Source organism: Petromyzon marinus, chromosome 43 (assembly GCF_048934315.1).
Source record: "Petromyzon marinus isolate PM22_M1 ecotype Great Lakes invasive population chromosome 43, UKy_Petmar_22M1.pri1.0, whole genome shotgun sequence".
Classification (NCBI taxonomy): domain Eukaryota; kingdom Metazoa; phylum Chordata; class Hyperoartia; order Petromyzontiformes; family Petromyzontidae; genus Petromyzon; species Petromyzon marinus.
The window spans coordinates 9,507,583-9,520,229 of NC_133709.1; the positions used below are offsets into that span (position 1 = coordinate 9,507,583).

A 12,647-nucleotide genomic window follows, 5' to 3' on the forward strand; every position below is an offset into this window, starting at 1 on the left:
CATTGCACATAGACTAAGATTGCCCATAGACCCACATTGCCCATAGACTAACATTGCCCATAGACTAACATTGCCCATAGACCCACATTGCCCATAGACTAACATTGCCCATAGACTAACATTGCCCATAGACTATCAGAATCACATTCTTTATTTAGACTGGAGGAATCCGATGAGCTGTCAGCAAGCGTGGGGTTGAGGCGACGCAAATCAAGTCGTGGTGTTAATAAAGTGACGACGTCTTTGGCGAAAAGACGCAAAGGGTGGGAGACGTCCATCGGGCGTGTTGCTGTCCCACGAGCTACTTGTTACAGTCATCGCAGTCTAATATTACTGTTGCTGCACAGCACGCCGCTGACAGCAGGATCGTCCGCCCTTTTTCGTTATCCGTGGCCTCTCAGCCCTTCGCCTCCACCACCACCATCACCACCACCCACCACGACCCTGTGATTCGCTTCAATTTACGTCGATTCGCAAATACGTTGTCACGTTATTAACACCGCCACCCGATTTGCGTCGCTACAACTTACGTCGCTGATGGCATCGTCCGTCCTTTCTCGTTCTCCGTCGCCTCTTCAGCCCCTCTCCACCACCACCACCACCACCACCCACCACTACACTGTGATTCGCTTCGATTTACGTCGTTTCGATATCCGTTGTCGTCTCACCTTTCAGCAACGCATCCCCGACGTAAAACGGAGGATTGCTGCACTAGCATCATGAATTGACCAATGTATGCACATTATTTGCTTCATTTCTTATCCCGATCTTTCCTTCCCATGAGAGAAAGGAGTGCCCCCTCTCTCCCTGATGTGAGATAATGGAGACCTTGCCATTTTTTTAACTTATTAAATATTTAGTTTGCCAGGCAAGGCCCACTGAGCTATACAGCTCTTTTTCAGAAGTGACCTGGCCACAAACGATCGCTCAACGAAGTAGCGTATCACGTGAAAATTTATAGCAACCAAATACCCAAAACGCGTGATTTTGATTCTAAATGTGGAGGGGGGAGGGGGGGGGGGAAACAGAGGACCCCGAGACAAATCCACACGACCACGAGGAGAGATACACGGGGAGAGAGGGTCAGGATCAAACCCACGACCACCTGTATACCAGGCAAGGTAGTTAACATCTCGCCACCGTGGACCTTCGCAGCCTGGCCATCAAGCAATCCTCCTCCTCCAGAGATAAAGGTCGTTTGTGTGTTTGGCCTCGTCTCCCACGCGTAGTATAGCGCAGCTGATCAGTGCAATGTGCAGCTGGAGTAAGGTGACGTCTCCGGCACGTGGTGAGCCAACCTCAAGGCCTTCCTACAGGGTTCTCATTGTTGCGCAGCTCTCCAAGTCAAGTTAGACCCCTGGCCGTGGTGCCGTGTTCATTTCAATGAAAACACTTGTCTAACAAACAAATGGTGATGCAAACACGACAACTCGTGTTATAATAAAGAATTAAAGCTTTCGTGACGGCATAAATTACTCATTGGTTTTTTCGGTAAAGTCACGTGTGTAGAAATACCATACGTGACTTTACCGAAAAAAAACAATGAGTAACTCGTGTTATAATTATACTCAACTATTGCGTTCAATGGTATACCCACCGTCACAACTGCACTACTGTATATTGTCCTCAACGTATCTATTTGCCTCTATATATCTCTTTTGGATCTCTGCGGTTTTACTATATGAGTCCATAGCTTGGGCTTGCATGGCCACAATCGCACAAATGTGTCTTGTGCCCTTTAATTTTTCAATGAATGATAGGAGACGGTGTGCATTGGCCTGTTGATGATGTTTCTGATGATGGGGTCGATGGTCCACTCGACAGCAGAGACGGGAACAACGCAGCACAAGGCTACTGACGATTTCCAAAAGTGTATTCTGTTCAACCAGGGTGAGAAGCTCAAGAGATTGGCATAGGAGGAGTCTCAATCTTGATTTGAAGCTTTCGTGACTGCAGGAATCCATACTCTTTGGTTCTTTCGCTAAAGTCACGTGGTAGGTAGAAAAAGATATATATATATTTTTTAATTTTTCTTACTACGCGACTTTACCGATTTTTTTGTTATTTTTATTTTTCTACCTACGTGACTTTACCGAAAGAACCAAAAAGTTTCGGAGTCTCGTTTACAAAGAAGTTCCAGAAGCGAATCAAGTAAAATACTGGATACTATCGAGCCAAAGAAGCGAATGGACATCATAGCAAGAGGTCGCATGTGGTGGGGTGAAGTGTCGGTACACCCGACTTCTCCAACACGTCTGGTGGAAGAGTAGGCCAAATACATCCCTCGAGTAGTGTGGGAGGCCCCTTCCACCAGCAGTGGCGTGAGCGGGACATCGCAGGGCTGCGCTTTCACCCTTTAACTGAGACACAAGAAAATATGTTGGAGGCTTACGTCCATTACATTCGTAATACGTACGTGCCAATCTGTGAGCGTATCAGTGAGAGTATTAATGAGAGTGTCAGTGAGAGTATCAGTGAGAGTATCAGTGAGAGTATCAGTGAGAGTGTCAGTGAGAGTGTCAGTGACAGTATCAGTGAGAGTGTCAGTGGTTGTATGTGTGAGAGTATCAGTGACAGTATCAGTGAGAGTATGTGTGACAGTACTAGTGGTTGTATGTGTGAGAGTATCAGTGAGAGTATCAGTGAGAGTGTCAGTGGTTGTATGTGTGAGAGTATCAGTGGTTGTATGTGTGAGAGTATCAGTGAGAGTGTCAGTGAGAGTACCAGTTAGAGTATCAATGAGAGTATCAGTGGTTGTATGTGTGAGAGTATCAGTGAGAGTATCAGTGAGAGTGTCAGTGAGAGTATCAGTGAGAGTGTCAGTGAGAGTATCAGTGGTTGTATGTGTGAGAGTATCAGTGAGAGTATCAGTGAGAGTGTCAGTGAGAGTATCAGTGAGAGTATCAGTGAGAGTGTCAGTGGTTGTATGTGTGAGAGTATCAGTGAGAGTGTCAGTGAGAGTGTCAGTGAGAGTATCAGTGGTTGTATGTGTGAGAGTATCAGTGAGAGTATCAGTGAGAGTGTCAGTGAGAGTATCAGTGAGAGTGTCAGTGAGAGTATCAGTGGTTGTATGTGTGAGAGTATCAGTGAGAGTATCAGTGACAGTATCAGTGAGAGTATCAGTGAGAGTGTCAGCGAGAGTATCAGGGGTTGTATGTGTGAGAGTGTCAGTGGTTGTATGTGTGAGAGTATTAGTGAGAGTGTCAGTGAGAGTACTTGTCAGTGCATTGAACCTGTGACGTGAGTCCCTCCCACCTTCCCACCCTCCCCCCTCCCTCTCCCCTCCCCCCTCCCTCTCCCCTCCCCCCGCCCCCCTCCCACTCCCCCCTCCCTCTCCCCTCCCTCTCACTTCTGTTTTAGCCGCGGGCGGACGTCTCCCGCTGTTCCAGGTGAGAGCAAGGTGAGGTTGTGGTGTGGTAGACTGTGGTGAGGTGAAGGTAGAGTGTGGTGTGGTGAAGGTAGACTGTGGTGAGGTGAAGGTAGACTGTGGTGAGGTGAAGGTAGACTGTGGTGAGGTGAAGGTAGAGTGTGGTGTGGTGAAGGTAGACTGTGGTGAGGTGAAGGTAGACTGTGGTGAGGTGAAGGTAGACTGTGGTGAGGTGAAGGTAGACTGTGGTGAGGTGAAGGTAGAGTGTGGTGAGGTGAGGTAGAGTGTGGTGAGGTGAGGTAGGGTGTGTTGAGGTAGACTGTGGTGAGGTGAAGGTAGAGTGTGGTGAGGTAGACTGTGGTGAGGTGAGGTAGACTGTGGTGAGGTGAATGTAGACTGTGGTGAGGTTGTGGTGTGGTAGACTGTGGTGAGGTGAAGGTAGACTGTGGTGAGGTGAAGGTAGACTGTGGTGAGGTGAGGTAGAGTGTGGTGAGGTGAGGTAGACTGTGGTGAGGTAGACTGTGGTGAGGTGAAGGTAGAGTGTGGTGAGGTGAAGGTAGACTGTGGTGAGGTGAAGGTAGACTGTGGTGAGGTGAAGTGTGGTGAGGTGAAGGTAGACTGTGGTGAGGTGAAGGTAGAGTGTGGTGAGGTGAAGTGTGGTGAGGTAAAGGTAGACTGTGGTGAGGGGAAGGTAGACTGTGGTGAGGTGAAGGTAGAGTGTGGTGAGGTAGACTGTGGTGAGGTGAAGGTAGAGTGTGGTGAGGTAGACTGTGGTGAGGTGAGGTAGACTGTGGTGAGGTGAGGGTAGACTGTGGTGAGGTGAAGGTAGACTGTGGTGAGGTAGAGGTAGAGTGTGGTGAGGTAGACTGTGGTGAGGTGAAGGTAGACTGTGGTGAGGTGAGGTAGACTGTGGTGAGGTGGAGTGTGGTGAAGGTAGACTGGTGAGGTGAAGTGTGGTGAGGTGAAGGTAGACTGTGGTGAGGTAGAGGTAGACTGTGGTGAGGTGAGGGTAGACTGTGGTGAGGTGAGGGTAGACTGTGGTGAGGTGAGGTAGACTGTGGTGAGGTGAAGGTAGACTGTGGTGAGGTGAGGTAGACTGTGGTGAGGTGAAGGTGGAGTGTGGTGAAGGTAGACTGTGGTGAGGTGAAGGTAGACTGTGGTGAGGTGAAGGTAGACTGTGGTGAGGTGAAGGTAGAGTGTGGTGAGGTGAAGTGTGGTGAGGTAAAGGTAGACTGTGGTGAGGTGAAGGTAGACTGTGGTGAGGTGAAGGTAGAGTGTGGTGAGGTAGACTGTGGTGAGGTGAAGGTAGAGTGTGGTGAGGTAGACTGTGGTGAGGTGAGGTAGACTGTGGTGAGGTGAGGTAGACTGTGGTGAGGTGAGGGTAGACTGTGGTGAGGTGAAGGTAGACTGTGGTGAGGTAGAGGTAGAGTGTGGTGAGGTAGACTGTGGTGAGGTGAAGGTAGACTGTGGTGAGGTGAGGTAGACTGTGGTGAGGTGAGGGTAGACTGTGGTGAGGTGAAGGTAGACTGTGGTGAGGTAGAGGTAGAGTGTGGTGAGGTAGACTGTGGTGAGGTGAAGGTAGACTGTGGTGAGGTGAAGGTAGACTGTGGTGAGGTGAGGTAGACTGTGGTGAGGTGGAGTGTGGTGAAGGTAGACTGGTGAGGTGAAGTGTGGTGAGGTGAAGGTAGACTGTGGTGAGGTAGAGGTAGACTGTGGTGAGGTGAAGGTAGACTGTGGTGAGGTAGAGGTAGACTGTGGTGAGGTGAAGGTAGACTGTGGTGAGGTAGACTGTGGTGAGGTGAAGGTGGAGTGTGGTGAGGTGAAGGTAGACTGTGGTGAGGTGAAGGTAGACTGTGGTGAGGTGAGGGTAGACTGTGGTGAGGTGAAGGTAGACTGGTGAGGTGGAGTGTGGTGAGGTAGACTGTGGTGAGGTAAAGGTAGACTGTGGTGAGGTGAGGTAGACTGTGGTGAGGTAGACTGGTGAGGTAGACTGTGGTGAGGTGAAGGTAGACTGTGGTGAGGTAAAGGTAGACTGTGGTGAGGTGAAGGTAGACTGTGGTGAGGTAGACTGGTGAGGTAGACTGTGGTGAGGTGAAGGTAGACTGTGGTGAGGTGAGGTAGACTGTGGTGAAGGTAGACTGTGGTGAGGTGAAGGTGGAGTGTGGTGAGGTAGACTGTGGTGAGGTAGACTGTGGTGAGGTGAAGGTTGACTGGTGAGGTGAAGGTAGACTGTGGTGAGGTGAAGGGAGCCTGTGGTGAGGGTGAGGTGAAGGTAGACTGTGGTGAGGTGGAGTGTGGTGAGGTAGACTGTGGTGAGGTGGAGTGTGGTGAGGTGAAGGTAGACTGTGGTGAGGTAGACTGTGGTGAGGTGAAGGTAGACTGTGGTGAGTGTGAGGTGAGGGTACAGTGTGTTGTGGTGAGTTGTCTGGGTGAGTGTGTGGGGTACGGGGTGTGGTGACTATGAGGGTGAGTGCATGGTGTGTGGAGGTGAGGATGCAGTGAGTGTACAATTCAAGTGTGGTGTATATAGTGTGTGGTTAACGTGGATTAGTGTTTTAATTTGCGTGGCGAATGCAGCGCGGTTAATCTTCGGGGCTTTCGTGTGGTTTAAAAAAAAAAGTGGCTAACGTGCGCTTTGGAGAGGCTTAGCGTTGTGTTGTGTCCCGTGGTTAATGTGTTTGGTTAGGATGAGTATCGAATGTGGTCCATGATAGTGCAATCTCGGTTCAAGGGGTGGTTTAAACACACAAGCACAGTACAGCCTCTTCTCGTATAACGCGAGAGTTGCGTTCCTGTACGACACCGCGTTGTGGAAAGGGAAAATAAAAATCGCGTTAGGATGAAGAATATTTCATATCGGGGTACAAACGCAGTTCGCGATAGCGCGAGTGAGATGATGCGGACGGAGCAGGCCTTAACAAATAAGTCATATTTAAAAAAATGCTTTTTTAAAAACGCGCTTTAATGAAATGTAGAAAGTGTCCCCGAAGCTTGGCCACAGCGTAAGGGGACCGTGGTGATTTACAGCCAACGTCAGTTGAGCGTGGACAATTAGACCCAAGCCGAAACATAACATTAAAAAAGATGGTTTAAAAATATTTCATTTATTTTTGTAATGATAGAATATAGCATTGTCATCAGTATGACATAAGTATACCAAGTTTGCAGTCGATACCACATTGGGAAGTGGGTTATAATTGAGTTACAAGATTTGAGGATACGACAACAACAACAGACAGAGTGAGATAAACAAAAGCGTGTAAAATAAAAAAAAAGATGTGGAGGCGCGTGAGTGTAGCATCTAGAAGCATCCAGCAGTATCCCAATGCATTGTGCGGCGTCCGCCAGCAAGCCCTCCCTTGCTGCTGCTGCTGCTGTCTGCAGCGCCGCAAAAGTGGCAGCCTGAAACTACAGCCAGGAGGATTCCACCACAAATCTGGCTGTCACCTGATGACGCTCGTTGTAAATTGCTGGACGAAACGTCGTCGCATACTCAGATCGTAAATGTTGTGGCTTTGCTCTCCAACAACACCGGTGTTGCTGTACTAGTAACGAATTCTAGATTTGAGGTTTTCGTGACTGCAAGGATCCATACTCTGGTTCTTTAGGTAAAGTCACGTAGGGAAAGAAAATAAAAATCAAATAAAAGATAATTTATCTTTTATTTTATTTTCATTTTCTCTACCTACGTGACTTTACCGAAAGAACCAGAGTATAGTAACGAATTGGCACGTTCTGTTTACGTGACAAACATTACTAATTGGCTGTGTCGGCTGGTGGCGGGTTTAACGACACATTTATATATTTACATTATTTAACCCAAAAAAACACCTGTATTATGGATAAACTACAGCCTGTTCTCCTATAACACGGTATTTGCGTTCCTGAAGAACACCGTTTCATGAAAAAAAGCGTTGTAAATAGTAAGTAATATTTAATATAGTGGGTAAAGCACAGTCCGCGATAACGCGTGAGGTGCGTACGCAGGCTGAACAAAGCCTGAGGCGCGTGGGTAGCTTCTGGAAGCATCCAGCAGCATCCCCAATGCATTGCGTTGGGGATCACTCGATCGCGTTATATCCAATTCGCAACAGCGTTATATGGATGCGTAGAAAAAAATGTGTTCCCTAATACATTGATCGGGTTGGGAAAACGCGCGTTACGGGAGAACAGACTACTGTATGAGAGTTTGTTTTTTGCACGAGTTGTACGGTCATGTTAATGCCCGCCTTAGGGGGGTTGTGGTTGAAGTGTGGTTAAGGTGTGGTTAAAGATGTACTTTGAGTCTGATTTAAGGTGCTATGTCCCATTTCAAGCGTGGTTAAGTTGTGGTTAAGGTGGTGATCGATGTCCGATTTACAGTGTGGTTAAGGTGCGGTTAAAGTGTAGTTAGTACTCTTTAAATGAGTACAGTATAATTAGTTGTGATTAATATTCGCTTGGAGGTGAGATTCAGAAACGTAACGCATGCTAATTCATACGCGTGGTTAAAGGGTGATTAAGTAAGAGTCCAGTGCGTTAAATAACATTGCACGTGTTATATAATCCTACGGTTTTGTACGATACCTCTGTTTTGCGTGGTTGGATACGTACGGTGCAAAATAAGTTCAACATATATTTTCCCATATTCTTAGCTCTTTCGGTAAAGTCACGTTGAAGGGAAACAATGAATTACTGCGGTCACGAAAGCTTTAAATCAAAATATATTTTCCCATAAACCTGTTCATAGGATTATAGGCATATGATATACACTGATTGTAGCATGATTTATTGTACTTTCGTGGGAGTGAGTGTCTTACTCCGATGATACCTTCTCCAATCCAAGCGGGAGATTAAACTCCGGGTGACGGTGAAGTATGGTTAAGGAGACGTGAGGATGGTGAATGACCGTGGATCAGGCGCGGTTAAGGGTGAACAGCACGGCGTGCACTGCAAACAGAGACTCGAGGTGGTGGACTAAATCGCGGTTGATGTGCAGTTCAGGTGGCGGTCACGGTGCGCTCACGGTCACGGTCATGTGCGAGTTAACCCTTTAGCAAGATCGGAGAGGCGAGGCGTGCTGCTGTCCAGCATTGGGGGGGGGGGGGGAGGGTGGAGGGGCTGTATGGTCAAACCAGCCCCCGTTTTCCGGCGCAGCACTGTGTGAAGCCTTCGCACAGCGGTGGATTGGCGAAGGGCCGTAAATGTGCGTGCTGCCCGAAAACGTGCTCAGCCGGTGGACGGGGCTGTGGTTAAGGGTATGTGGTTAAGGCGGTGTGGTTCAGGTGGGGTATAGGTGAGGCGAATGCGCTTGGTGTGTGTGCGCGTGCGCGCGTCTGTTCTCGGTGGAGTTTTGGTTCTACGTATGTGTGCACGTTTAACGTCTTTCGCACCGTTCGTAGCCAACCGTGCTAATTGGAGCCTGCGAGGGAAGGACAACAAACCGAACACGAAAAGCAACAACAACAACAACAGCAATCGCCATTCGCCACTACGTGGCGGTGACGTCACCACGGCGCTTGTGCCAGGCTGCGTGCACTTCAAGCCCACGTGAAGTGTCGAACGCCCGCGAGCAGGAGGTCACGGGACAGACCCAGGTGCCATGGGTTGACAGATACAGAACAAACACAGAGACGCAACCAAGGATAGTAACCGACTACACAACTCGGCGGGGAACACAAATGTGGCCAAATATTGTGGCGCGCGCACACACACAAGACAAAGATACCTCCTCCCCCCCCTCCCCGATAGCCTTAACACACTGTTGGGGCAAGTGCTGTTAGCGAGCACCGTGCTAATCGGGCGTGAACCTTGTGTTGCTCGTTTAAGTGTGGTTAGGCCGTTGCGCCAAGGGTTCCGGGAGACACTTGGGTTGTGGGTTTCACACCGTGGTAGTTGTGGGGACTGGAACGGATTATCTTGGTGTTGCACAAAGGTTAAAATAAAAGAACAGAAGGTGACAAAGGTGTGTGTGTGGGGGGGGCCAAGAAACCAGGGAGAAAGATGATAACAATAACAACACAAAGGCTCTCTGTTTTAGCTGGAAACGGCCTCGCCAACTCGTGAGACTCCTGTGCAGGAGGGTCCTGCTACTTTGGGACGTTTGGCCATGAATTAACCCCCCCCCGCCCCCGTGGGTGATAAATTCGAGTTTGTTTCCCTTGTATGGGACGAAACTGGAGAACCCGGAGAAAAAAATCCAGAAGGGCTCCCTCTTCTAGCAGGGTGGTCGGGGGGGGGGGGGGGGGAAGGCCCCCTTCCGCCACCGGTGGCGTGAGCAAAGCAAATTTCAAGGCTGCGCCTTTACCTTACCGCCATCTCGGCGCCACCTGGCAACACAAGCTTACAACGACACCGGGGTATGTCCACGGAGTCTCCCCACGCAAGTCCTAAACCGGGTGTGGTCAGGGGTAGGGTGAGGTTACGGTAGAAGATACGGTGAGGCTCAAGAGAGCAATGCACCACCAGCACCAACCAACCACGCCCCAACTCACCGCACCGCACGGGCACTGCCGTTGCTGCCGTCGAGTACGTATTATATTCGGAACCGTCCCAAGTTGCGCATCTCCCTGATCCCCACTGTGAAATGGCCCGGCATCCCTGGCATTGTCTGTTGCCTGCACTCCGCGAGACCAGGGGGGGAAGCGCGCCTTTGCTTCGTTGTCTCGGCAGAGTCCGCGGTGAGCCTTTGTCCCGCGCGGGCGAGTGTCGGCGCTCCGCGGGTTTCTCTGCACTGTGGTGCTTTCGGCTTGTGCTGCTGTGTTTTTTTTTCCCGCAGAGAACTGTTGCGACACGACCGCACTTGTGTGGTCTTGTGGGAGCCTCGGTACGGATAAAGTTATTTTCTTCATGTTTTTGTTTTTACGTACGAGTACGTCTTCGGAATAGAGTCAGAAGAATGGGAAAGGGTTAACTGCTCGTTCCTGGACATCTGTGAAAATGTTGAATACATATTCTGATTCTGACTTGATTTTGCTTTGCTGTTGTAATTTTTGGTGACGACCCGGATGACTCGTGCAAACGGGTCTGCCTGTCCCTGTGTCTCTCCCTTGAGTCCTCACCCCCGCTGGGTTTAAACAAAATCAACTTGTGAAACACCATCATCGCCCGTGGCCCTGCAGTGAGCGAGACCTGCCCATACTGGGAACCTGTAAAGAAAGAGCTTCATAACTCATTGGATTCCTCGAATATAAATACAGATTCTGAGAAGCGTGTTCATCTAGGCCAGGGGTGGGGAACGTCCGGCCCGCGAAATCATTTGGTGTGGCCCTGCCAAGGCCACCGCAGGCGGGACTCGAAATTCAATAAATCTAGGAGCAAATCTGGAAAAGCAGTTGCGAGTAGCAACATCATCAATACCAGCTCACATCATCACACGCCTCACCAAAGAGAAGCAGTTCCAGCCATCGCATTAGGGGCGAGTTAATTAAATGTTTGACCAAATATAACGGGCTAATTTTTAAGTTTATCATTTTGTATGGCCCGCAAACTATGTTATTAATATCCAAATGGCCCTTGGCAGAAAAAAGGTTCCCCACCCCTGATCTACGTGGTTGATGTGTGACATTGGGCTTCATGAGCTGGGAGCCTTTTCCAGAACGATCGGAGCGTTATGCTGTAGGGTGCCGTAGTGGCGAGATATTAACTCCCTTGCCTGGTATGCAGGAGGTCGTGGGTTCAATTCTGACCCTGACACCTGTATATTTGGAGTTTGCGTGTCTCTCTCTCCGTGGTCGTATGGATTTTTCTCCTGGTCAATCCGGTTTTTCCCTCCACATTTAGAATCAACATGCGCTTAGAGCAGGGATCAGCAACCTACAGCTTCAGAGCCTCCATCTCGTACTCGCATGCATTGCGGTTCTTGAAATAGTAACATTTTTTTTACCGAATTCGAACAAAAATGTCCCTTGTTATTGCGGTTGCCTACCCCCGGCTTAGAGTATTTTGGCTGCTGTAAATTTCCACTTGATAAGTGACTTCGTTGAGCAATCATTTGTGACCATGTCGCTTCTGAAAAAGAGCTGTATAGCTCAGTGGGCCTTACCTGGTAAAATGCACCTCTATTTATTATGGACTTTGACTCAGCAAGTAGAAAAAAAGTTCCTAGCCTTTAGAGCTTCGACATAAACTGAATTGAAGGGACTTTTTTCAGAAATGTCATAGCTCTCCTATTTCTGACGCTAAATATTAGTTACGACGATAAATATTACCTTAAACCAAATTCAGGACATTGCAGCATTGACGTAAAATTCAGTTTAAGATAAGATTTTTTAATTGCAATTTTTAGAGAAATCTTTGCCTTAACCGAAGTTAGGACATTGCCGCATTGCCGTAAGTTTGTTTTAAGATAAAAAATTATTGTCAAATCATATCTTAAGCTGAACCTACGACAGTTTAACGCGTAGGCTTTTGCGACCAATATCATCCATAATACAGGTTTTTTGGGTAAAAAAAAACCTGTATTATGGATGAACCCACGACGTTGTGGCATTGTCGTAAATTTGGTTTAAGATAACGATTTATTTTGATCTAAAGCTTTCGTGACTTTACCGAAAGAACCAAGAATATAAAGATTTATCTTAACTCCAACATTGTACGTATGTATGTTGAACTTCTTTCGCATCGTACGTAGCCAAGTGCGCTAATCGGAGGTGCGACATCGCTACGCAATAATGTCAAAAGTTGACATTGTACTCTGGCCCCTCGCCATTAAAACTAAACCTTCTGCCTTCTGCCTATCATCTTGCCTCTCTGCTAGATCACAAGCATGTCTCGTCCCCTCACCGCCCTCGCCGTCCTCCTGCTCCTCCTGCTGCCGCCGACGCTAGTGCTCGGTGGGGTGAGCGCGAGGTCCCGCCTCTCACCGTCGTCCGGCCACCGCGCCAAGCGGGACGACGCGCTGGCGCAGCGTCTGGTGGCGCTGGGAGAGGACGCAGCCCGCGGCGTGGCCTACTGCTCCAGCGGCCGCCTCCCGCCCAGCGTCCCGTCGCTGCCCTCCCTCGGCGGTTGCTGCCCAGGGAGGAACGACGCGTGCTGGCTACCCTTCCGCGACTCTCGCTGCTACTGCGACCTCTTCTGCAACCGCACCGTGTCCGACTGCTGCCCCGACTTCTGGCGGTCGTGCCTGGGCGTGCCTCCCCCGTACCCGACGCCCGACCTCGGTGAGCGCCGGGCTGGGCGATGGTGCTGGGGTATTTCCGCCCCCCCCCCCCCTTCTCCGCTGGCCACGGCTACACCGTTATCGCGACGTCTTGGGAGTCCGCGCGGTCCGTCGGAACGTCCGGACGGTCTTCACGATCCG

The 12,647-nt window shown here is 49.4% G+C and overlaps 1 protein-coding gene across 2 annotated transcripts in view; it reads left to right on the forward strand.

Annotated features, from left to right (window-relative positions):
* Nucleotides 1-3,315: 3,315 nt before the first annotated feature.
* Nucleotides 3,316-12,647, forward strand: part of TINAGL1 (tubulointerstitial nephritis antigen like 1) — a 31,788-nt gene continuing 22,456 nt past the window's right edge. Inside the window, exons 1-2 of one of the 2 annotated variants that reach the window (XM_032970416.2) lie at nucleotides 3,316-3,389; nucleotides 12,105-12,507. In XM_032970416.2, the coding sequence (XP_032826307.2) occupies nucleotides 12,114-12,507 (394 nt within the window). In that variant the 5' untranslated portion in view covers nucleotides 3,316-3,389; nucleotides 12,105-12,113. Of the gene's footprint in view, nucleotides 3,401-12,104; nucleotides 12,508-12,647 lie in introns of both variants that reach the window. The other variant, XM_076073810.1, reaches the window with a different exon arrangement.